Consider the following 24455-nt stretch of genomic DNA (forward strand, 5'->3'; position numbering starts at 1 on the left):
GTTGGTGGGACTGTCAACTAGTTCAACCATTGTGGAAGTCAGTGTGGCGATTCCTCAGGGATCTCGAACTAGAAATACCATTTGACCCAGCCATCCCATTACTGGGTATATACCCAAAGGACTATAAATCATGCTGCTATAAAGACACATGCACACGTATGTTTATTGCAGCACTATTCACAATAGCAAAGAGTTGGAACCAACCCAAATGTCCAACAACGATAGACTGGATTAAGAAAATGTGGCACATATACACCATGGAATACTATGCAGCCATAAAAAATGATGAGTTCGTGTCCTTTGTAGGGACATGGATGAAACTGGAAAACATCATTCTCAGTAAACTATCGCAAGGACAAAAAACCAAACACCGCATGTTCTCACTCATAGGTGGGAATTGAACAATGAGAACTCATGGACACAGGAAGGGGAACATCACACTCCGGGGACTGTTGTGGGGTGGGGGGAGGGGGGAGGGACAGCATTAGGAGATACACCTAATGCTAAATGACGAGTTAATGGGTGCAGGATATCAACATGGCACATGGATACATATGTAACAAACCTGCACATTGTGCACATGTACCCTAAAACCCTAAAGTATAATAATAAAAAAAAATAATAAAATAAAATAAAATAGGTTTATTGTTTATAACAGTTTTAGATTTACAGAAAAATTGCTAAAATAATACAAAGGTTTCCCATATAGCCTGCACAGTTACTTCTACTGTTAATATCTACATTAGTGTAGTTGATTTATTATTAATAAACCAATATTAATATATTATTAACTAAAATTCATACTTTATTTAGGTTACTTTTGTTTTTACCTAATTCTTTTTTTCTTTTCCAATCTCCCATCCAGGGTACATTACATTTAGTTCTCAAGTATCTTTAGGCTCCTCTTGGCTGTAATAGCTCTGAGGAGAAATGGTCAGATACTTCGCAAGATACTCCTCCAGTGAATTTTTGTGATATTTTTCTCATGATTTGACTGAGGTTGTAAGTTTGGAGGAGGAAGACCACAGAGGTAAAGTGCTATTTTCTTGATACCACATTACATCAGAAGTACATAATATCAACATGATTTATCTCTATTTCCATTGACTTTGATCACCTGGCTCAGCAGTGTTGTCAGATTTCTCCATTGTAAAGTTAATTGTTTTTCTTCACCCTTTATTTCATAGTGCACTCTTTGGAAGGAAATGCTATGTACATCCCACATTTATGGAGTGAGGAGTTATGTTCTTCCTCCTTGAGGGTGGAGTAGCTACATAAATTATTTGAATTCCTCCACATGGGAAATTTGTCTTTAATTTCCCATTGATTTATTTAATCACTATATCAATAAGGACTTGTGGATATGTAATTTACACTTTGGGTTAAGGTTGAATCCTTCTTTGTTGCTACAATTGTTCTATCTTTAGCCACTGGGAGTTCCTTCAGTTGGCCTGGTGTTCCTTTGACATACCCCATAAATGTGTTTTGTTTGGGTTCTCGTTTTGGTTTTTAGCATCTCCTTATTATCTGGCACCGCAAGATGCTCCCAGCTCATCTTGTGCATTTTTACTCCAATCTTAGAATCAGTCATTTCTCCAAGAATCTCTGGTTTCCTTTACTGAAGAACTGTACTAGAAACCAAGATCTGGACACTAGGTGTGCTCATTTTTACAGCATCAAGTCTTTCAATCTAGGAACACACATCTCTCCATTTATTTAGATCTTCTTTGACTTCTTTCATCAGAGTTTTGCAACTTCTTCATGTAGATTCTGCTCAAATTTTGTTAGATTTATACCTATTTCATTTTGGAGGGGTTGTTTCTTTTTAATTTCAAGTTCCAGTTCTGCACTGCTGCTATATAGGAAGGCAATTGACTTTTGCATGTTAACCTTATATCATGTGACCTTACTATAATTGCTTATTAGTTTAGTGAGGGTCTTTTTTTGGTATATTTTTGGGGATTTTCTAGACAGACATTCAGTCATCTACAAACGGTTTTATTTCTTCCTTCCTTTTATTTTCTTTTTAAATCTTATTGCACTGGTTAGAACTTCCAGTACAATGGTGAATATATGTGTGTGCTTTCTATGTTTCTTATTATTGTCTGAGTTCTGTTATTCATCTTCAAATATTCATTTTTGAATCATTTTCATTTTTATGTGGTTCTTATTTTCTATTATTTAAAACTTGCTGTTTTGAAATATTGCATTATAGTTTTCATCCACTTTTTTTTTTGCTTCATATTCTCTTTTCTACTATAGCAACTTTAAATGAAATTCAACCATGATCCTTTTCCATGGTATATTTTTAGGCTAACTAAGTTATTCTGTATTTTTAAGAGGGAGGATTGGGTAGAATATCTTTTCCAGTTTCATGGCTCTAGAGGTTCCTTTTCTAATATTTCATAAAATGACACATGTGTCTTTATATTTTCTGAGATCTGTCTCCTCTCTACTCTCCCACTTTTATATGCATCTGCTTTTTTGTTGGCCCCTATTGTCTCTGTCCTGTTCAATTTGGATTCTACTTTCAGCAGTTTCTCCCTAGTTTTGGGCTATGTTCAAGAACGGAGCTCCAGTTTGTTGGTTTCGAGAATTTACAGGCCTCACATCCCTCCAGCAGCTTCAGACCCTCCTGCTCATTCCTTTACACTTAGCTAAGTTTAGAGTCTGCTGAACAACCTGCCAGTTTTGACGCCGACCTCACATTGGTTTCCTCCGTGTTTTAGTGATTATTTGTTGGCAGTTTTGGGGCCTTCCCATTCTGAGGGTCTTCAGATGATCTGTTGTTTTCCCACCATTCCCTCCTACACAGTTGCTGATATTAAGTTGGGTTTGCTCCTTCCTGTTCATATTTTGAGGTTTTAGGGATTCCTTTTCACCCAGTTATGTTATAGCTATCTTTTGGGATTGTTGTTATTGTCTATCCTAGATGCTTTACCTGTTTTTATGAGGAGGTTCAGGAAGTTCACAGACTACACTGCCTGTCTAATCACCTTCCCAGAGTCTTCAATATTCATATATTACTTGGCAGGATACGAGTAATATGTATGTATAAGTATGTAAATGTACAAATACATTTTAAACTTTTTTTTCTGTATTTTTGGAGTCAGTCGAAATACAGGTTGAAATGATTATAGATGAGTGGTCAATTCTTCCTTGTAGCTACCTTTCAAGTCATGTTTAAAAATGGGTTTCTTTTTGGCTTTCCTAGCCTGAAATTAAAGTACTCACAAGTGTTATTCCATTTCCACATCTCCTCACTCCCAACTAGCTGAGGAGCATCCTAAGACTTAAAATCAGAATTAAGCTTAAAATAATGGAATTTGTAATGATTGCCCAATGTTTTGAAATCAAACTTATGGAGGGGTTCATAATCATAGTTATTACTGTATTTTTATGTCCTAAAGTTCTAGTTCTGTCTGTAGCCTCCTTCTTATTCTACAAACTAGGGCCCAATTTAACAAACTGGTTGCCAACTGTCTGAATATAGCCCATAGACATATTTTATTTAGTCTGCTCAGTATTTTAAAACAAACAAAATAGCTGCCAACACTTTAAAACCAGATTTCATATTTATGGCTGTTCTTAAAAAAATGAGATCTGGTGCCATTAGGCCTATATTCTCTCCTGGAACTTGTACCCTGATTAAAGAGGAAATGCACTCTCGGGTTTGTGATATTTTCCTTCTAGACGCTTCTCTCATTTGCTACCTTCCAGTCCCCATAGATATTATGCATTTGTAACCCATGGAGTAGTATCTCTTTGAGTCCAACCTCTTATATTGGCTGAAACTACAAGTATGTGCTCATTCTTTTTAAAATCTGTTTCTACTCAGATGTCCTGCAGACTCCCCAGAATCCACGTATTTTAAAACAAAACTATTTTTTCAAAACCTATTTTTCTTTCTTATTTTTTTTTCTTTTTTTTTGAGACGGAGTATCGCTCTGTCACCCAGGCTGGAGTGCAGTGGCACGATCTCGCCTCACTGCAAGCTCTGCCTCCAGGGTTCACGCCATTCTCCTGCCTCAGCCTCCCAACTGGGACTACAGGCGCCTGCCACCATGCCCAGCTAATTTTTTGTATTTTTAGTAGAGACGGGGTTTCACCGTTTTAGCCAGGATGGTCTTGATCTCCTGACCTCGTGATCCGCCCGCCTCAGCCTCCCAAAGTGCTGGGATTACAGGCGTGAGCCACCACGCCCGGCCTCAAAACCTATTTTTCTTCCAGTATTCCCTAAATGACCCGGTTAATGTTATTGCATTCCTACAGTTGTCCAAGTTAGAGAAGCCCTTAGGGTTATTATCTCCTCCTTCTTCCTCATTCTATCCACAGCTTTTCAGTCATGTGCAAAACTATGACACACTTAGGTCTTTGCTTTCACTGTTCCCAATATCTTAAACTTTTTTACTTTTCTGACACCTGTACAACTCCTACTTACTTTCCAAGACGAAACAAAATTATTTAATCTCCAAAACTATGTCCTCTGCCTGAAGGAGCATTTAGTTGCTTCTTTCAAAGTACAAGCATTTCAAGTACATGTTGTATGGTATTTATTTACTGCTGGCTCCCCTATTAGATTAAGGATTCCTTAAGCACAGAGAGCATGATTTAGTCATTTCTGTATCACCAATACTAACGCAAAACACATAGAACTCGATACATGTGTCAAATAAACACATAAATTTTACAAATCAATGAAACTATTGTTTCACATGATTTCACCTTCTTAAACTTTCTATATGTTTCAATTTTTTGTTAAATTGGCTTTTGCTGGTGCTCTTTTGGTGCTTACTTTGGATTAATAATAGAATCATTTTAAATTTTGCACCAAATGACTACAAAGTTAAATGTCTATGTCAAAAGAAAATTTATTGGCTTCATTATTAGAATATGAAGCTTTTTTTTTTTTTTTTGCTTTAAAACTTTGTTTAAAATATCTAAGGATGCCAGGTATTAACTCTGAAAAAACTGTATAATTATTTATAAAACAGATCCCATAGGAGCAACTGAACAGCTGTGGAAAGACTTGGCACATCACTTTGCCAGCCTGAATTTAATGACCTACATGTGAAGGGCTACATATCCAATTACTAATCCTCCCTCAGCTACTCTTTGCCCTCATATGGAGGCAGCTGAAAAAAGATGCCCTACTAACAGATCAGAAGTGGATCCAGACTTTTTTGCTAGTGCTCAGTTAACAAAGATCTTTTAGGTTTGAGATGAGGAAGAAACAGAAGAGGGACTCACAACAGTGTTATAGCTGACACAGTGTTTCAAGTAAAATTTAAAGGCTTATGGCAAGAGTGACTTTAGTTTTGTAACTAAATTTAGGTCAAAGAAATTTCGGCTCTTTTAGAGAACCTCAAATTCTGGATTTAATTTTCTATTCACTGAAGCCTTTAAACATGTCCAAATATCTTTAAGCATCAAGGATAATTTACTTGAAAATTCTTTCTATATGAGAAGCCAGTCTTCTATTCAAAGATGCAAACCTCATTCTTATCTTCAAATTCTGCAATAATCACCTATTAGAAGTAGAGGAGAAAAAAACTAAATAGAAAACGACAATCTACGAGATTGTATTTCATTTCTCTCTCAGTTGACATGGTCTATATATAGCAAAAAGATTATATAAGGTCAAGTATTATAAACAATGAAATGTCATCTGATGTTTTGCAAAACAGCATAGGAAAAATAGCTCAAGGAATGAATAAAGAGTAAAGCTATGGCTGTTTTACTTCAGCCATAAAAAAGCCTTACAGACTCTAAATTTAAATGCATTTTATTGTGAATCTGACTCACTTTTTTAATTTAATTTTCCACTTGAGTTATGTAAAATCATGTGATACGGTAATTTTCTGTATAAATTAATAATATAGGGAAGAGATGCTTTTCTCTCATTTTCAACACAGAAAAATTAGAAGCCTTTCTTCGTTGTTTTGCATTTTTAACAGTGGGACTATCTTAATTCCTTCATCCAACCCTCACAAGAACATATGAACGAATACACGTCTGCAGGTACACACTTAATTCTTGAACGTGAAAAAACAGACATCACTGTAACTACCTCCCACTCCCAAACCCCTAACTCCAGACCCCGCCCCGCACAAACCCCTCCCCTTTCTGCCATTGCGGGTTCGAAATGGGCGCAGTTCGATGACGTAAGACGCAACGGCCGTAGCCTCCGCTGTGTAACTACCGCCCCTGCCTCTGGGAATTGAAGTTTCTGTGGAAGGAAGCGTGAGCGGTAACCAGGCCAACCCAGAAAGGCTTTCTTTCTGAGATTTGACTTCCCTATCAACTCCTCAGCTCGGTAAGTGTCCTGGCACTGGCTGGCGCTCCCCCGCACTATGGTATTCTCTGGGCGCAAAGGGGCGCGTGCCATGCAGCCCCCGACTAGCAACAAGGGCTTCCGGGGGAGAGGGGAGCAGTGGCGTGGAAGTGGTTGCCTGCGGCCCTCTTGCTGAAGGAAATGACGTCGATGACAGGCGCCCCCCGCGGCCTACCCAGCTGCTCCCTGGTTCGCCAGCTACAGCTTAATCCCGTCTCTGACATGCGTTTGCTGCCTGGGAGCCTAGAAGGGATTGTGGGCGAGGCTCCGCCCCCGTGGTGGGGCGCTTTCTGTCGGCGTGTGTTTTGGGGTTGCCATCGGCCCGTAGTATGTGAAAAGTGAGTTTGCAAAGAATCAGTGGGAAATCTGTACTCTAAGGGGCCGGAAAGCGTGTTTTGGCCCTGCCACTTCTTGGCTCTAAAGCCGTGGGCTTTACCTCTTTAAAGCTGCCTTACCTCATTTTTCCTGCAAAGGGCTGACGTCGTTGAACCCTCTGAAATGTAGAGAGCCCGAGGGGAAGTTGCTGCAGGTGCTGTGAGCTGAGGACAGTTTTAAAAAGATCGAAGTGTTACTTGATTTCACTGAAATACTTTAAATTTGGGGATTTTTCTACAGATATGAAGAGGATGGCGACACATTACTTGTCACTTTCTGAAAGAATTTCCTCTGCCCCTTCCATTCCCAACCCTCTGCCCAAAAGGCTTGACAACTGAAGTGAACAAAGGGCTTTTCACTGCTCCACGTTTAGTTCGCATGTCTTTAAAAAGGGCATTCCTGGCCGGGCGCGGTGACTCACGTCTGTAATCCCCGCACTTTGGGAGGGCAAGGCGGGTGGATCACCTGAGGTCAGGAGTTCGGGACCAGCCTGACCAGCATGGTGAAACCCCGTCTCTACTGAAAATACAAAATTAGCCGGGCGTGGTGGCGCATACCAGTAATCCCAGCTACTGGGGGGGCTGAGGCGGGAGAATCTCTTGAACTCGGGAGACGGAGGTTGCAGTGAGTCGAGATTGCGCCATTGCACTCCAGCCCGGGCAACAAGAGCGAAACTCCGTCTCAAACAAACGAGAAAGGCCGGGCGCGGTGGCTCACGCCTGTAATCCCAGCACTTTGGGAGGCCGAGGCGGGTGGATCACGAAGTCAAGAGATGGAGACCATCCAGGCCAACGTGGTGAAACCCCGTCTCTACTAAAAATACAAAAATTAGCTGGGCGTGGTAGCGCGCACCTGTAGTCCCAGCTACTCGGGAGGCTGAGGCAGGAGAATCGCTTGAACCCGGGAGGCGGAGGTTGCAATGAGCCGAGATTGCGCCACTGCACTCCAGCCTGGGCGACCTAGCGATACTCCCTCTCAAAAAAAAAAAAAAAAAAAGACATTCCTTTGCTATCGCTGTCAAGTCATTAATTCCAATCTGCATTATTCCCACATTCTTTGAGATTTTTCTGAAAGGGAGACTCATAAATTACGACGATTATTTATTTTATCCCAATCCATAACTTAATGCAGTTTAAAAAACTTTTTTTTTCTTTTGGTGCTCATTGATGTAGGATGCATCCTTGCCTTACAAAGTGAGATAGTTTGTAAGCCCACCTGATAACCTATGTCTGCGAATGAACCCCACACATTTTTAAAATTTTATGCAAAAGTAAAATTTCACACACACACACATACATATATAATTTTTTTTTTTTTTTTTATTGGAGACAGAGTCTTACTCTTGCCCTAGCTGGAGTGCAGTGCTGCGATCTTGGCACACTGCAACCTCTGCCTCCCGGGTTCAAGCGATTCTTCTGCCTCAGCCTCCCTAGTAGCTGAGATTACAGGCGTCCACCATCACGCCTGGCTAATTTTTGTATTTTTAGTAGAGACGAGGTATTGCCATGTTGGTCTTGAACTCCTGACCTCAGGTGATCCGTCCACCTTGGCCTCCCAAAGTGTTGAGATTACAGGTATGAGCCACTGCGTCCGACCTCACACAAATATTTTTATAGTTACTGTAAAATACGTTCTTGAACATTTGTTGAACTTGGTTGAATGAATGAAAATGTACTGTGAGCATCACTGCATGTGAGAAAGGAACGAAAAACTCTGCCATGGAATTTTATAAATTATTGCCCAAACTAAAACAATTAGAAAGCAAGTATACCTAATAAAATGCTGTTTTGCTTAACAGGTAATCTGAACATGCTAGTACATAGTGCAGTGTAGGTATACATTATACTTTTTGTATAGTGTAGACAGTGCGAGTTGGTAGATATCTTTGTAAAGTATACTATACGGAATAATTTATAAGATATCAAGTGAGCGTCATTTTTGTTGCATTCCATTTGTCTCAGTGCACCTGGCTTATTTAAAGCCTAAAAACTTCACTTAGTACAGTTGTTTTCTTAATTAGGAATAGTTTTAAAAAAGATGATGATGATGATGATATGATGATGATGATGATGGTAATGATGATGAAGATGTTGACCATCTCATGACCTTTCCTTGTATTTGAGAGATTGAAACATTACTATACTATGACAGGTCATATTAAATTTAACTTAAGACTTCTTAGATAGGAAAGGCAAATGCTCCCCCTGGTGTACATGAGCTGTAAAACATTACATTGCTCTTTAAAAAGTCTTCACATAGGCCGGGCCTGATGGCTCACGCCTGTAATCCCAGCACTTCAGGAGGCCGAGGCAGGCGGATCACGAGGTCAGGAGTCGAGACCAGCCTGACCAACGTGGTGAAACCCCTTCTCTACTAAAAATACAAAAATTAGCCAGGCGTGGTGGCGCGCGCTTGTAATCCCAGTTACTCAGAAGGCTGAGGCAGTAGAATCGCCTGAACCTGGGAGGCGGAGGTTGCAGTGAGCGGAGATTGCGCCACTACACTCCAGCCTGGGCGACAGAGCAAGACTCTGTCTCCAAAAGAAAAAAAAAAAAAAATCTTCACATAGGGCTAATCAACACATGCCGTTTTTGAATAAAATAGAGAACTAACTGAAAATGATGCCACTGATGAACAGAAATGTGCTCTTTTGGAATATTATTATTTCATGAAGAGAGCAATTTGTTTTCTGTGAATTTTAATTGTGCTTTTAAGTTTCCTCCACTCGGTATTGTTTTGGATACCTGCATAGCTGAATTTTATTTAATGTATTGTGTATTGAAAGAAAGGAAAATAAAAGTGATCCAGGGGATCAAAATATATTTTTCTAAATTTTTTTCCATCTAGCCTTTTTAGGCTTATTCAGTTTCCCCACCTCCAGTTTCTTAAATTGAATGCTTACCTTACTTTCTAGCTTTTTTTAAAAAAAATTAATGCATTCAAGGCTTTATGTTTATCTCTAATTACCTTTTTTTCCTGTATCTCTCATTCTGTTATCCAAGTCTTTACTGCTCCTCCATGTTATTTTTCTGTTCTATTTTTGTCTGCATCCTGAGTCAGATTGTCTTCTAAGTCATCAGTTACTTCTTGGGACTCCAGGTAATCTGGAGTTTGTCTCTTCTATTGAACTTTTTATGTCTTCATTTCCTAGTTTTCATGGATTCTTTTGCACGGATTCTTTTTTTCACAGATTCTTGTTTTGCTTTTTAATAAAGCCTGCTTTTATATCACAATTTTCTGTTTTGTTCTTATACTTCTTATTCCCTTATGACCTCTCTGAAATATTTCAGCCAAATTTATTTTAAAGTCATTTTGATTGCCCTATTTTTAATTTGTATCAAGTGAATTTATTTCTTGGTTATTGATTTCAGTTTTAAAAATCAGTTCTGTCTTTTTGTAGTTTCCCTCATTCTACAGCATTAAAGAAGACTATAGAAAAGATGCTTTTCATGTCTTTTTAAAATTTTTTGTTTTATTAAAAACAATGTATTTTCATTATATAACTTTAGAAAATGCAGAAAACCATAGGTAAGAATTAAACTTGTGTGTGTGTATACCTTTTTAAAAAAGTTGGTCGTAATGTATATATTGTTTTCTTTGATTTTGTTTAATGTATAACCATTTCCCCTTATCATTAAATAATTTTGGATATATAAGTTTTACTATTAATATTCCTTGCTGCTTAATATTTCTTGCCTGTGTTATAGATTAACCGTAATTGTTTAGTTTCCTTTCACTGACATTCAGGAGGTTTCTAACTTTTCAGTGTTAAAAATAACACTGCATTGCATATACTCTTGTGCACATTTTTGTGTGCATTTCTGATTTATTTACAGAAATTTAAGGATAAATTACTGGGTCAAAGGGTGTCTAAATAGAGATTTTAAAGCTCTTAAAATATATATATGTGTTGCCTTCTGGAAAAATTGTACCATGACCACCAGTAGTATATGAAACACCCAATTTCTTTAGACCTTTACTAGCATTGCTGAATATTTAATTGATATTAAATGGTATTTAAATGATATTTACCAATAAATGACATTTATTTGTCTAAAATTTTATTTCTATTTATTATTTTATGGTTTAACTTTAATCATATTGATAAATTATTTGAGTTTTTTAACTTTTTTATGCTTGTAAATTATCTATTCATGTCAAAAGTTGTTTTTCAGAGGCACCAAATAATGTCATCTGAAATGTTGCCAGCATTTATTGAAACTTCTAATGTTGACAAAAAGCAAGGCATAAATGAAGATCAAGAGGAGAGCCAGAAGCCAAGATTAGGTGAAGAGTGTGAACCAATATCTAAACGACAAATGAAAAAACTAATAAAACAGAAACAATGGGAAGAGCAACGGGAACTCCGCAAGTATGTGTTTCAAAATGTATATGCTCTCTTCCTATTTAGAGATATGGAATGTTAGACCTTGCATAGCCCTTTGGCATATTAAATGTAATTGTGTTACTTAAAATTCAATTACTAATTTTAGACAAAAGCCTAAAGAAAAATGCAAGAGAAAAAAATTGAAGCTGACAACGTATGTTGTTAGCTAACACTGTCAACTGGCTGTTAAAACTATTTTTTAAAATTGTTGTTGGGGTTTCTTTTAGCACTGTTGATGATCTTGCACTCAACACTTTTTCTAATGCAGAACCTTATTATGAGTAGCAGCCCAATTTTTGAAACAACTGACTTAGATAAGGGATGTAATTAGTGTCCATGTGCTAGTTATGGAATAAAAACAGCCAACTCAGAAAGATCAAGTTTTGGCCTAACATTGATTTTGCCACAAGAACCATTGCAGGTTTTGGTGAAAACAGTTTGGCTAAATTTGTCATTGTAATAAATGTGAAAATTTATGAAGAGAAAATAAACTGTAGTTGGTGTAAATTAGAGAAAAAGTATGTAATTTTTTAATGAACAATTTTATTTTGCTTTTTTCTATACCTTATAAATGTGGCTTAATCATATAGGTGAATTATGAAAATAAAATTCATCATAACTCAAACTCAGTATTTATAAGGTTAGGGATAGTATGATACCAATAACAAATGAAACTATTCAGATAGTATAGTTAGGATTTAGACAGAAAGCTTTAGATCATTTTTGGAAGCTCATTTCCTTCCTATCTGAAGCTTTTAGATGGATTGTATAAAACTGCTAATACTTGACCATTTTTGAATGGTCACAGAAGTGACAATTTCATATGATTTAACCTGATGATTTTTAAAAGTAATTGTTTATTTAGAAGAGTCTTGTAAATAACTGAATACACAATAACAAAATGTTATTTCAATTACTAATTTTAGACAAAAGCGAAAAGAAAAACGCAAGAGGAAAAAATTAGAGCGACAATGTCAAATGGAATCAAACTCAGATGGAAATGACAGAAAACGTGTTCGAAGAGATGTTGTTCATAGCACCCTTCGCCTTATTATTGACTGTAGTTTTGATGACTTGATGGTATTAAAGGTATCATGAATCATTGTCAGAAAAATCTTTTATGTGAATTAGGTTGAATCATTTTTGTTTTAATATGCAATATCCCTTTTATATAAATTTGTGTATTGAAGTGAATCTGAAGTTTTTCAAACCTTCTTTCCCCTAAGTTAAATTAGCTAGCAAATTGCATTGATATAATAAATATGTATATTTATATGTGTGTGTATGTGTGTGTGTCAGTATGTGTGCAGACGGGAAAGAGAGACAAACACACACTTCATAGTCTAGATGACAGAAATAAATTAACTATTTATTAATCATAAAGATCTGTGGGGTTTTACCAGTGTTGTTGGTAAAACATGAAAATAGTAATATTATGGCTCTAAAAATCTTGTTGTTGTCCCTTAAGAGAGTAGCCGTTTTCATGAACTAGCATTTTAAATAAATACAAAATATGAAATAATGGATCACTTACAGAGCATTAACTTACAGTAATTTTGTTAGTATGTAAGGAAATCAAATAACATTTATCAGAATGCATTTGTATTTAAGAAGAAAAATCGTATGTATATAGTCATCCTTTCTGCTTATTCCATTGCTTTAAGATCATAGAATGGCCATAGACAATTTTAATAACTTTGCTTTAAAAATTGAACTCTGTAATAGGACATTAAGAAACTTCATAAGCAGATTCAACGATGTTACGCAGAAAACCGACGGGCACTGCATCCTGTGCAGGTATGTCTGAAGATTTTAAAGCAGGCTCTAGTTTTCTTTTATATCTTTTGTGGCAAAAGGCATAGATAATTCCTTTAGTCTTTGCAGTAGTCTTACAGGTAATCTTGTTTAATGCCTGTTTGAAGAAAAAATTTTTTTGACAGAAATAAAGCAAAATATTTTAAACATCTTTTAATATGTTATCTTAGACACGCTCTTTGCAGTAATCATCAGTCTTATACAAATTGGCCTTTTCATTGCCTGTAGTTGATATCTTCATTATGGGACATACATATATTTTTATACCAGTTTCTCAGTTTACAATTACTTCCAGTGTGGGAGAGAGATTGGACAGAGAGGCAGAAGCTGTGGCTGGCCACCACTTGATATATGTCGTGGTATCTGTTGTATAGGTTTTTTCTACTTAAAGGTTTTTAGTTTTCTTTTGGGTCACTGAGAGTTTTGACAGGTCTTTTTTAAGCTGAGATGAGGGAGTGATTTGGGAGGCGATTTGGCTACTGTTAAGAATAACATCTTTCTGTTGGAATTCTAGGTGACCTAAAAATTAGTACTGGCTCACTGATGTTAAGAACCAGGAACTACTAATATATTTTGGTTAGATATTTTGTTTTTACCAAGTGATAGTAATTTTATGTTTTTGTATTTTGTACTTTTTGTTTTATAGTCTTATATCACTTCTATGATAGTCCTTTTATCCCCATTTTTATCTGTAGTAGACCCCTTCTCACCTTTGATTCAAACTTAAATAGGTATCAGGGTTTAGAATCAAAGAAAAATTATGAAGACTTTATATTGTTTTTAAAAAAAAGAGGAGTGGAAACTTGACATGGAAGCAGGTAGTTTGCAGACAAGTGATGATTAAGGTACAGGCTTATTATAACTACTTGGGATGAAAATGTAAATGGGATACTGCAGCTACTGGGTTATGAAACATGCACACAAAACATACTATTTCTACCACAGTTTATTGTATGCTCAAAGCATGTCACAAATTTTTTTTCTAGATAATTGAGAATAAATATATTTTGTGTTTCATCGATCGTCAGATGAGTAGATGAGAGAAATCAAATATTAGACTTAAATGGTCATTTGTTCTCTTTTTCTGTACTTACAAATCTTTTATCAGTTTTACTTGACAAGCCACGGAGGCCAGCTGAAAAAGAACATGGATGAAAATGACAAAGGATGGGTCAACTGGAAGGTAATTAAAACAGATAAACTCTCACATAATTCCAAGTATTTTTATGTTTCTAAAGGTCTACATTTTGTACCTAAATTCTATTTAATGCTACTTAATACAATAATCTCCAGATGCAATCTCTGAACCTAAGTCTAAGATTACAAATCAGAGATGCTGAAGAAGGGAGTGAGACATCTGGTAGCTTGTATTTGTTCTCATTAAATCTTTCCTACTTTATGGTCAACTTTTAAAACATATTTTTAAAAAGAAATAATTTTAAGGGCCTTTATATCATTTCTCCCTAGCATACTAGCTATACATTATATGTTACCTATAAAAATGAAGTCACTCTAAATTTTGGAAGTGTGCCTGCATTTTGTTTCTTCTTACTCTGTGCTGGCCACTAACCGCATGTGGCTATTGAACTTGAAATGTGACAGTCTGAATTGTGAATTGAGATGTGCTGTGAATGTGAAATACATACTGGATTTCAAAGACTCAGTACCACAAAAGAGAAAGAATGTGAATATCTCCTAGGTAATTTTTTAAATATTTATTATATGTTCAAATAATAAAATTTTGGGTATACTGTATTAATAAATTGTTAAAATTAATTTCACCTATTTTCACTTTTTAAAATTTGGATACTAGAATATTTAAAATTGCCTATGTGGCCTCACAACTTTTTCTATTGAGCCAAATTGTTCTCAGTCATTGGTAAAGGTGACTAAATAGATTGGCTTTGGTACCAGTCCCTGAGGAACTTGATCCTATTTAGGGAAGTACTGGGTTATCCCTATACCGTTTTTCTTTCTCAAAGTCAGTTCTCTCAGTGACACACTTTCCCTTTCACACTCACTAATTCCATAACGAAGGCGTTTATTTTATTAATAGCCTATGATATGAAACATTTTCAAAAGCTTTTAAGTTTTTAATTACAGTATATTTACCAAATCCTGTATTTGTGCCCATTTTTCCAAGAAGTAGTGTAATAAATTAAAAGAGGCATGTTTTCAGTTATTTTGCAACTTGTTAAATTTATCATTTATACCATCACCTTTCCAGAGAGACTTGAGATTCATTGGTCTCTAATTAATCAGTTTCCTCTTGGGGACTTTATTAAATTTGTAATATAACATTTTCCAGAAAACTGGCTATTTATTAATTATACATTTTAGGAGAGAGTTCTTTTGCTTCATTCTTGGTTTCATTAAAAATTATGGATAAATGTCATCTGAGCCTGGTGATACATCTTTTATGCAATCAGTGTGGCTTACAAAATCATGACTACCAGCTATTGTTCAATTTTGTACCTGCGACCTGACGATTTTGGTGAAGAAGTTTTCAAATGTGTGTCTCTTTGCAGAAACAGATACATGGAATTAATTAAATCTATAAGCTATTTCCTTTTCTTTTTTTTTTTTTTTTTTTTTTGAGACATAGTCTCTTGCACTGTCACCCAGGCTGGAGCGCAATGGCACAATCTTGGCTCACTGCAACCTCTGCCTCCAGGATTCAAACAATTCTCCAGCCTCAGCCTCCCGAGTAGCTGGGATTACAGGCACCCGCCACCACGCCCAGCTAATTTTTGTATTTTTAGTAGAGACAGGGTTTCACCATGTTGGCCTGGATGGTCTCGAACTTCTGACCTTGTGATCCACCTGCCTCAGCCTTCCAAAGTGCTGGGATTACAGGCATGAGCCACCGCATGTGGCCAGCTATTTCCCTTTCATGATTCATGTAGATGGAGACGAAGTAATTGGAGAAGGCATTCTTTGGTTGTAGAACAATGTAAGCAAATACATGGCAGTAAAAATGCGTTTGTTTTGTTGGAACGGAAATAAAGTTGGAAAAGTAGATTACTGCCATATTCAGGAAAGAGTTTTTAAATTAAGGAGTTTAGATTTTATCCCACAGAAAAAGATAAAACATTGAAAGTAGTGTTCTTAGAAAATGAGCCTGCTATCAGTGTGTGGAAGTAGGTTGGAGGGGTCTGAGGCCAACAAGGAGGAAATAAAATTAAGAGGCTATTTAAATGATCAAAGTGTGAGATATAAGAAATTGATGTAGTAAATTCAAAATAATGCATTGTAATTATATTATTTCAAACTTTGTTTCATATGTTTTTGAATGGATTTGTTTTAGGAAAAGAGAGTAATCATTTTTAGCCAACTTTCATAAGGTCTTATTAATTAGTAACCTCTTTCCCTGTTGTCTTAAAGGATATCCATATCAAACCAGAGCACTATAGTGAACTCATAAAAAAAGAAGACCTGATTTACCTTACATCAGATTCACCTAATATACTGAAGGAATTAGATGAATCAAAGGCCTATGTGATTGGAGGATTAGTAGATCACAACCATCACAAGGTACTATTAAATTTTTATTTTTGCTTTTGCTTGTTCTTAAAATTGATATATCACCATTTCCTGAAAGTAACAATAATACCAATGATAGCTTATCTTTATTGAGTGCCTACTATATGTCAGTCACCTTTTGAGCTAAGCAAAGTGTTTCACATATATTAGCTTGCTTAATCTTCACTCAACCCAGTAAGATTAGTGCTACTGTTATCTACATTCCACAAGTAAGGAATTCATGGCGCAGAGAAATTAAGTCTAAAATCAACAGTAGTAGGTGACAAAGCAGCTATTTGAAACTAGGCCGATTGCAGTCCACATGCTTAAATGTTATCTATGCTTTATTGATAGAAGATTCTGCTGCTAATCAATTGCTAAGCCATTGGAACTTAAACTAGTTTTTAAATATGTTATTTTCATGGGATGTTTTTTCTATTATCTTTCATTTGTACTTTTTCTCTCTTCCCATCCATACCTTTATTTGGATGAAAAATTACAGAAATGCACTTTCTAAAAGAAAATGTGATTTTGTACTTCGCCAGCTACATTGCAGCATGCAAAATTCTTCATCTCTGCTTGTCCAGTATGTTATTTCTGTGGCTATTGAGCACTTGAAATGTGTACAGTATGACTGAAGAACTGAATTTTTTAAATTGTAATCAATTTAAATTTAAGTAGTCGCACATGGCTACCAATTGGACAGTTGCAGCTCTGTTGCGTCATAGGGAATTTTATCAGAATGATCTTTTAGCCTTTTTGTTTTTTTCTTAGTGGAAAAATTCTATTTTGTTATTTATATAGAACCACATTTTTTCTCATGTTTATGTTTCTCTGAACTAAAACAATTTTGTTTTCAAAAGCACCTGCTTCAATCTATTATTATTTGCCTCCCCCCGCCCCCCCACAAGTATGCAAACCATCAGTTGAGAAATTGAGCTTTTCTTTCTCCTGTACTCTGTTTTTTGACCATTTCAGTTCTGGTTGGACATAGGCTTCAAGGATTTTAATTTTGAGAAGAGATGAAATTCATATTCTGCATTTTTTTAATTGACAGGGAAAAATAAAACTTACAGTTATTTAAAATTTCTCAATTCATGTTTTCATTTATCTTTGCCATTTGTGCAAAGTAGTGTTACTAATTAGATTAATTAAAGAAATTCAATTTTTTTTTTTACATTTATGGGAAGAATGATGGTGCTTCTATAGGAATTCAGTTTTAAGTTCAGTCGTATGTTGCTTAATGATGGGGATATGTTCTGAGAATTACATCATTAAGCGATATCAATATTATAGAGCATACTTACAGAAACCTAGATGGTATAGCCTTCTACACATAGGCTGTATGGCATAGCCTATTGCTCCTAGGCTACAAACCTATACAGAATGTTACTGTACTGAATAGTGTAGACAACTGTAACATAAAGGGCTTTGTGTTTCTAAACATATTTAAACATAGATTACATAAAAGATTTTTAAAATACAGGTATACATGGTATACACGTATAGGGCACTTACCATGAGTGGTGCTTGCACAACTGCAAGTTGCTCTAGGTGAGTCAGTAAGTGAGTGGCAAATAAATGTGAAGACCTGGATATTACTGTACACTGCTGTAGACTTTATAAATACTGTACACTTATGCTATACTAAATGTATTTAAAATTTTTTCTTCAATAATAAATTAACCTTAGCTTACTGTAACTTTTTTACTTTATAAACTTAATTTTTTAAACTGTTGGAGTCTTTCGTAATAACATTTAGCTTAAAATATAAACACATTATACAGCTGTACAAAAATATTTTCTTCATATATCCTTATTCCATAGGCTTCTTGCTATTCTTAATTTTTTAACTTTTTAAAATTAAAAAAAAAATTTTCCTCTTTTTTTTTTTTAACTTTTTAAACTTTTTTGTTAAAAACTAAGACACAAACACACACATTAGCCTAGGCCTACATAGAGTCAGGATCATCAAAATCACTGTCTTCTACCTCTACATCTTGGTTCACTGAAAGGTCTTTAGGGGTAATGACGTGCATGGAGCTGTCATCTCCTGTGATAACAGTGCCTTCTTCTGGAATGCCTCCTGAAGGACCTGCCTGAGGCTGTTTTATATGTAATTATTATTTTTTTAGGAGTAGGAGGAATAAAAAGTATAGTAAATACATAACAGGTAACGTATTTATTATCATTATCAGGTGTTATGTACTGTACATAATTGTATGTGCTGTACTTTTATGTGATGAGCAGAAGGTTTGTTTCTGCCAGCATCACCACAAACACATGAGTAATGCTTTGCAGTATGATGTTCCAACAGCTCCAAAGTCAGTAGGTGACAGGAATGTTTTAGCTCCATTATAATCTTATGGGACTACCACTGTATATGAAATCTGTCATTGCCTGAAACTTTGTTATGCAGTTCAGGACTGTATTTTAAACTGAGATAAAGGCAGGGTAGAATGGGGAAAAGATATTTGAGTTAGGAGATACGTGAGCTAGATTTTTCTTGTGATTCTGCCACTGAGGAGCTTTGTAACTCGGCAGGAAACATAACGTCTTTGGTTTCCTCATTTGTAACTTGAGGAGCTTAAAACAAATGCTCTGCACATTGACTATACTTACTGTCAAGAGAATGTTCTCAAATGAGCAGTAAAACACACACATACCCCCCATTCGGATAATATTCTCTGAACTATAAATTCTCTGAACTATAAATCTTATCTAAAAATTATTTATACTGTTACAGAAACTTTAAATAATTTAATGTTCTTGTCGGAGTCATAGTGTCTTTGTTTTAGGGACTCACATATAAACAAGCGTCAGATTATGGAATCAATCATGCACAGCTCCCGCTTGGAAATTTTGTGAAGATGAATAGTCGAAAAGTTTTGGCAGTTAATCATGGTAAGCTGTAAGGGATAAACTGAAAATATACCTGAGCGAACACTGTGAGAAAGAATATTACATTTAGTATTTGAACAAGTAGAAAGTATTACACCTTCCTGGAGACAAAATTGTAAAAAGTAATAATTTATAATTTGTTTAAGTAACAGAAATAACGTGTATTAGAAAATTTTGAAAATGTACGAAAGTATGAAAAAATTAGCTGTGTCTTACTACACAGAAATACTTGGTGTTAACTTTTTGGTATTGACTTCTAGTTCTTTTCCTATGTATATATATTATTATTTATTACATAATTGGATTTTTACTATATTACATACAATGTTATGAATCTGGGATATTTTCTCTCCTTTATTGCTTTATTTTTTCATGTCATTGAATGATTGTTAATGGTGGCCAGGCACAGTGGCTCACACCTGTAAATCCTAATCCTAGCACTTTGAAAGACCAAGGCAGACAGATCGTGTAAGCCCAGGAGTTCGAACACAGCCTGGGCTACGTGGTGAAACTTCATCTCTACAAAAAATACAAAAATTAGCTGGGCGTGATGGTGGGTGCTTGTAGTCCTAGCTATTCAGGAGGGTGAGATGGGAGGATCACCTGAGCTCAGGAGGTGGAGGCTGCAGTGAGCCATGTTTGTGCCACTGCACTCCAGCTTGGGTGACAGAGACCTTGTCTCAAATAAATAAATTAATTAATTAATTTTAAAAATGGTTGTTAATGGCTATGTAGTAGTCCATCATTTGAATATACAATAATTTAACCATTCTACTATGGTTGAATTGTGTTTTTTTCTTTTTGCTGTTGCAAATAACATTGAAATAGACATCCTTATACCGGTCTTTGCCTGGACTTTGCTTTAAAAAAAATTCTAAGCCGAGTTTTTAGTCAATACACAACTACTTATTAAACTTTTTATGCGCTAAATACTTTCTATATAGCAGGTTCTAGGGAGTTATAAAAATGAAATTATCGATTCAACAAATGAATTGCCTCTAAAACCTTTGATATATAGTAGAAATTACTTTTTCCACAAAGTAATTCGGGTTAGCCCTTCAGCAGTATGCTGATGTGAGAGTACCCTGGAGACAATATTGATACTCTTTACTACAACCAATGTGAAAAGAAAAACAAAAGAAAAAAAAGCAGGCAAGGAGGTCCTAGCGTGAGTGGCTCTTTACAGGAAACATGAAGAAAGTTAAGTGAATGCTAACTAGGTTGTTAGCATGTAAAGGATAAAGATGTGAAGGGGCTAAAAAAGAGTAGGAGAGAAACTGAAAAGGTCCTTTATTGATTATAATTGACATGGGATACTGGTAAATTTCTGAGTGCTTAAGAACTGAACTGAGAAAAAGCTAGATAGGAGGTAACAGGCTTAACTACCTTGGGCAAATTGGGCTTGACAGACAATAGAAAGAAGAGATAAGAACGAAGTAGTTATTAGGACAAACTAGCACTCTTAACACAAAGGCAATGTATTTTAAAAGACATTGTGCAGCATTGTGATGAACTTGGCTAAGAAATGTACGGAGTTTGTCTTTGTTGCAGTGTTTGAAATTATTCTGGAATACCTGGAAACAAGAGACTGGCAAGAAGCGTTTTTTACTATCTTGCCCCAGCGGAAAGGAGCTGTTCCCACAGACAAAGCCTGTGAAAGTGCTTCTCATGACAGTCAGTCTGTCAGGATGGAGGAAGGTGGATCGGACAGTGATTCCAGTGAGGAGGAATATAGCAGAAATGAACTAGATTCACCACGTGAAGAAAAGCAGGATAAGGAAAATCACACTGAATCTACAGTGAACTCTCTGCCACACTAATATTACCTGGTTTCCTTTTAGTTTAAGGAAAAATTAGGAGAAAGTGAGGTGCTATATAGAATATTGAAATTGGAAGAACATTTTATTTTATCTTATTTCTGTTGTGATTTTTAAAAACTTCTTTTTGGACCTAAATAATAATAAAAAACGCCCTTTAAACTTTGTAAGAAAATATTTTTTGATTTTGCATAAGAAGATTTAAATATGTATGTTGTTTTTTTGTTTTTAAAGCCTCAAATAGTAGTTTCTTGATAATTTTACTATATTAGTATATTTTCATTTTCTTTCATTTTATATTCTTTAGAATCTGCCTTCTGACCTTTCAGTTTTTTTTAATTTTATAGTCACATCAACATCTTTATGATCTATTGCCTATGTGTCTGTGAGGGCACATATTCATAAATATACTGTCAATCTATCAGAATGTTGTGTGTGGTGGGTTACCCTCTATTTGCAGCTTTTATGTTTAAATTAGTTACTTGAAAGAAATGTAATTTTAGGAAGAAGTATCAGTTTGATAGACTTAATAATTCATTTCTTTTGGACTATGGAGCACATATCTGTTCCTTCTTTGTGATGCCTTTTTATGGTTCTGAAGTAATTACTGAAGAGTTGAGGATCTCTTTAATGCATTTTCTTAATTCTTACAATGGTGATAAGTTACTTCAATTATAAAATTGAATTTTGCAGACTGAATTATTTTATAAAGCTGTTGCTATTGAAAGATCAATTTTGTCTTTACCTGCATTTAAAATGGAACAGCTCTTAGCAGCTGTGGTTTTTTTTCCATATATTTTTTTAAAATTTGTTGGCTCTTAAGATGAATAAAGTTTATAGGTGCATCTGCCTCCTCTCCTATAAGAATATGCATACTAATGTATGTTTCTATAAATCAAATACACATGTGATAATATGCATGTAAATATATAACTATCCTCCATCATGTATGGTTCTCAGTTATTAATTGATGATAACATGATTGATTTGCCATATATCTGTATTACTTGTGTGAATGGTTGTGTTGAACACACTAAGAACAATTTGAATTTTAAGTACAAAAATCCTTAACGTTTGTATGGGAACATTGGCAAGAAAGAATAGTGTAAAAGGGAACTGTTTTAGCTTCCTATCAGTAATTGTACATGCAGTTAAATGTTTAAGGTAAAATGATTGGTCTCTGTCACAGCTGAAAGATTTCAGTAGCCTTCATTGAGTTTGGGTAAAATAAGTTGCTGTTCTTTTGTCTTCTTTTTAATATATAAAAGTTATATTTAAGAAGTACATAACATACTATATATGTTACATACTAACATATATACACACAACAGAAAGTTTATTGGATTTAGTACTGATATTTACTATTTTTGTTACTTTATTCTTAGTAATCTATTATAGTTACCTATTTTAAGGTAAGGTCTGTAGGCAAGATATGTAAGTAAAGACAATCCCTACAATTTTAAAATAACAAAGCTTATGTCTTAAGTTGTATTTTTTCAAAGGTTCATGTTTTTCTGAGTAAATGTGGTTTATTAGCATGAAATATTATGCCTTTTACTTAAATTATTTTATGTAAAATAGGGCACTGTTTAATTATGAAAGGGGGAAAATCATTCCAAATAAAAGTTTAATTTTTATTAATTATAAAAAACTGTATTAGTTTCCTAGATGTGCTATAACAAATTACCACAAACTGGGTGGCTTTAAACAACAGAAATTTATTCTCTTAACAGTTCCAGAGACTAAATGTCCAGACTCACAGTGTCCCAGTGCCATGCTTCCTCCTTAGGCCCTAGGAAAGAATACTTCCTAGCCTCTTCCTGGCTTTTGGTGGTTGCCAGCAATCCCTGCTGTTCCTTAGCCTATAGTGGCTTGACTCCAATCTCAGTTTTGTTGTCAAGTGGTCTTCTACCCTGTCTTCTATGTTTGTATCCGTGTCCAAACTCTTCTTCTAAGGAGACCAGCACTGGATTAGAGTTCACCATGATCCAATATGACCTCATCTTGACTACATCTGCAAAGACCCTGTCTCCATATAAGGTCACATTTACAGAGTACCATGTGTTAGGATTTGACATATCTTTTGGGGGACACAATTCTACCCACTACAGGCCCATATCTTATCTAGGATGTTGGTGGCAAGAAGGCGAAGATTACTACCTCTTTTGATATAACTAGTTTCTGAGGTATTTAAAAATTTGGTTTTAAAAATATTATTAAGCTTTTTGCTCATTTTAATGTATACTTTTCTCTCAACATTGTTTTGGTTTATTTAGGTTCTTTGTTAAAACTTCAGTAAATATTAAAGTTACATGTATTAGAACATAATAAAAGTAGAGAATTAAACTACCTAAATAAATGCATCAAAAAATACGTCTGCTGAAATACAGAATTTCCTCACATTTAATTTCTTTAATAACCTACCGTCATCATAAAGCAAGCTCATTCTTAAGAGAAGAACCAGTCTTCATTCTGATTCTCCAGATTTTGGTGCTGTTGACATTATAGCATTTGAAAATGCTCAGAATGGAAAAATCAAAAACGAGAAAAGAAAGTAATTCTACTGAATAAACATCTTTTGGGAGGTAAATGAACAATGATGAAATTCACCAGTGACTGGCAATTATAAAGCAAAGGGACATACTATTACACTTTATAGACAGAAAAGGTCACAGAAATGATGTAGATAAAAGGCAAGAATTGTCCATAGAGCCCTGAGAAAGTATACAGACAACAGGTGTAAAATGAGATAAAGAAAAAAAAGAGAATGGCAGAGATTTGAATTAAGGGCAGTAAAGGCATTTAGTAGTCATTAAGCTTTGATTTCAGTTAGCATGCAGGTATTTATCTCTGTTTCCCTGTCTCATTACCAGACAAATATAGTAGTCATCTAATAAATGTGAAGAAGAGAAGCAGTGACAGAATCAAAAGGTGGTATATTGACAGAATCAATGGAAACAATAGGGAATTGGACTAAGCATAAGCCTTGCCACTGCCACTGTTGGTGATGAGACTTTGGATGAGTTATTCAACCTTTGTTAGGTCTCAGTGTCTTTATATGTAAAATGGAAATGTTATTCCATTTTCTCTCTCAGGGCTTCAGCAAACAATTGTCAAGCAGTAGCTAATTACAATGCTTGTATTGGCTTTCTCATTTCTTGCCTTATTTCCCTTGTTTCTCAGTCTTTTTGACACGCCTGCCCTAAAATGGTAATAATATATAGGCTTTTGTTTCAGGCTGTACTTTCTGAGGAACCCAGGCTTAGATAAGATTTTTAAAATGTAAATTTTCTAAATTACCAAA

At 35.3% G+C, this 24455-nt stretch overlaps 1 protein-coding gene across 4 annotated transcripts; it reads left to right on the plus strand.

The window, feature by feature from the left end:
• Window positions 1–6190: 6190 nt before the first annotated feature.
• TRMT10A (tRNA methyltransferase 10A) lies at window positions 6191–23522 on the plus strand. 4 transcript variants are annotated; one of them, XM_032179681.2, is made up of 8 exons: window positions 6191–6316; window positions 10874–11081; window positions 12023–12185; window positions 12822–12893; window positions 14020–14094; window positions 16296–16445; window positions 19232–19337; window positions 20886–23522. In XM_032179681.2, exons 2-8 carry the CDS (start codon window positions 10897–10899, stop codon window positions 21152–21154), a joined length of 1020 nt encoding a protein of 339 aa, XP_032035572.1. In that variant the 5' UTR covers window positions 6191–6316; window positions 10874–10896; the 3' UTR covers window positions 21155–23522. The 4 variants fall into 4 exon arrangements, with proteins under 4 accessions (XP_032035572.1, XP_032035653.1, XP_032035725.1 ...); XM_032179762.2 differs by having other exon boundaries at window positions 10885–11081; XM_032179834.2 differs by lacking the exon at window positions 6191–6316 and adding an exon at window positions 6506–6672.
• Window positions 23523–24455: the final 933 nt, after the last annotated feature.

The sequence above is a fragment of the Hylobates moloch genome, unplaced genomic scaffold (genome assembly GCF_009828535.3).
Source record: "Hylobates moloch isolate HMO894 unplaced genomic scaffold, HMol_V3 SCAFFOLD_2, whole genome shotgun sequence".
NCBI lineage: Eukaryota > Metazoa > Chordata > Mammalia > Primates > Hylobatidae > Hylobates > Hylobates moloch.

What these genes read in the sequence shown, in the direction of transcription:
- TRMT10A (XM_032179681.2), top strand. Translation starts at nt 10,897, where the DNA reads ATGTCATCTGAAATGTTGCCAGCATTTATTGAAACTTCTAATGTTGAC. An exon ending in GGGCACTGCATCCTGTGCAG is followed by an intron (nt 12,894 to 14,019) that starts GTATGTCTGAAG and finishes ATCTTTTATCAG; the next exon opens with TTTTACTTGACAAGCCACGG. An exon ending in AGTTTTGGCAGTTAATCATG is followed by an intron (nt 19,338 to 20,885) that starts GTAAGCTGTAAG and finishes TCTTTGTTGCAG; the next exon opens with TGTTTGAAATTATTCTGGAA.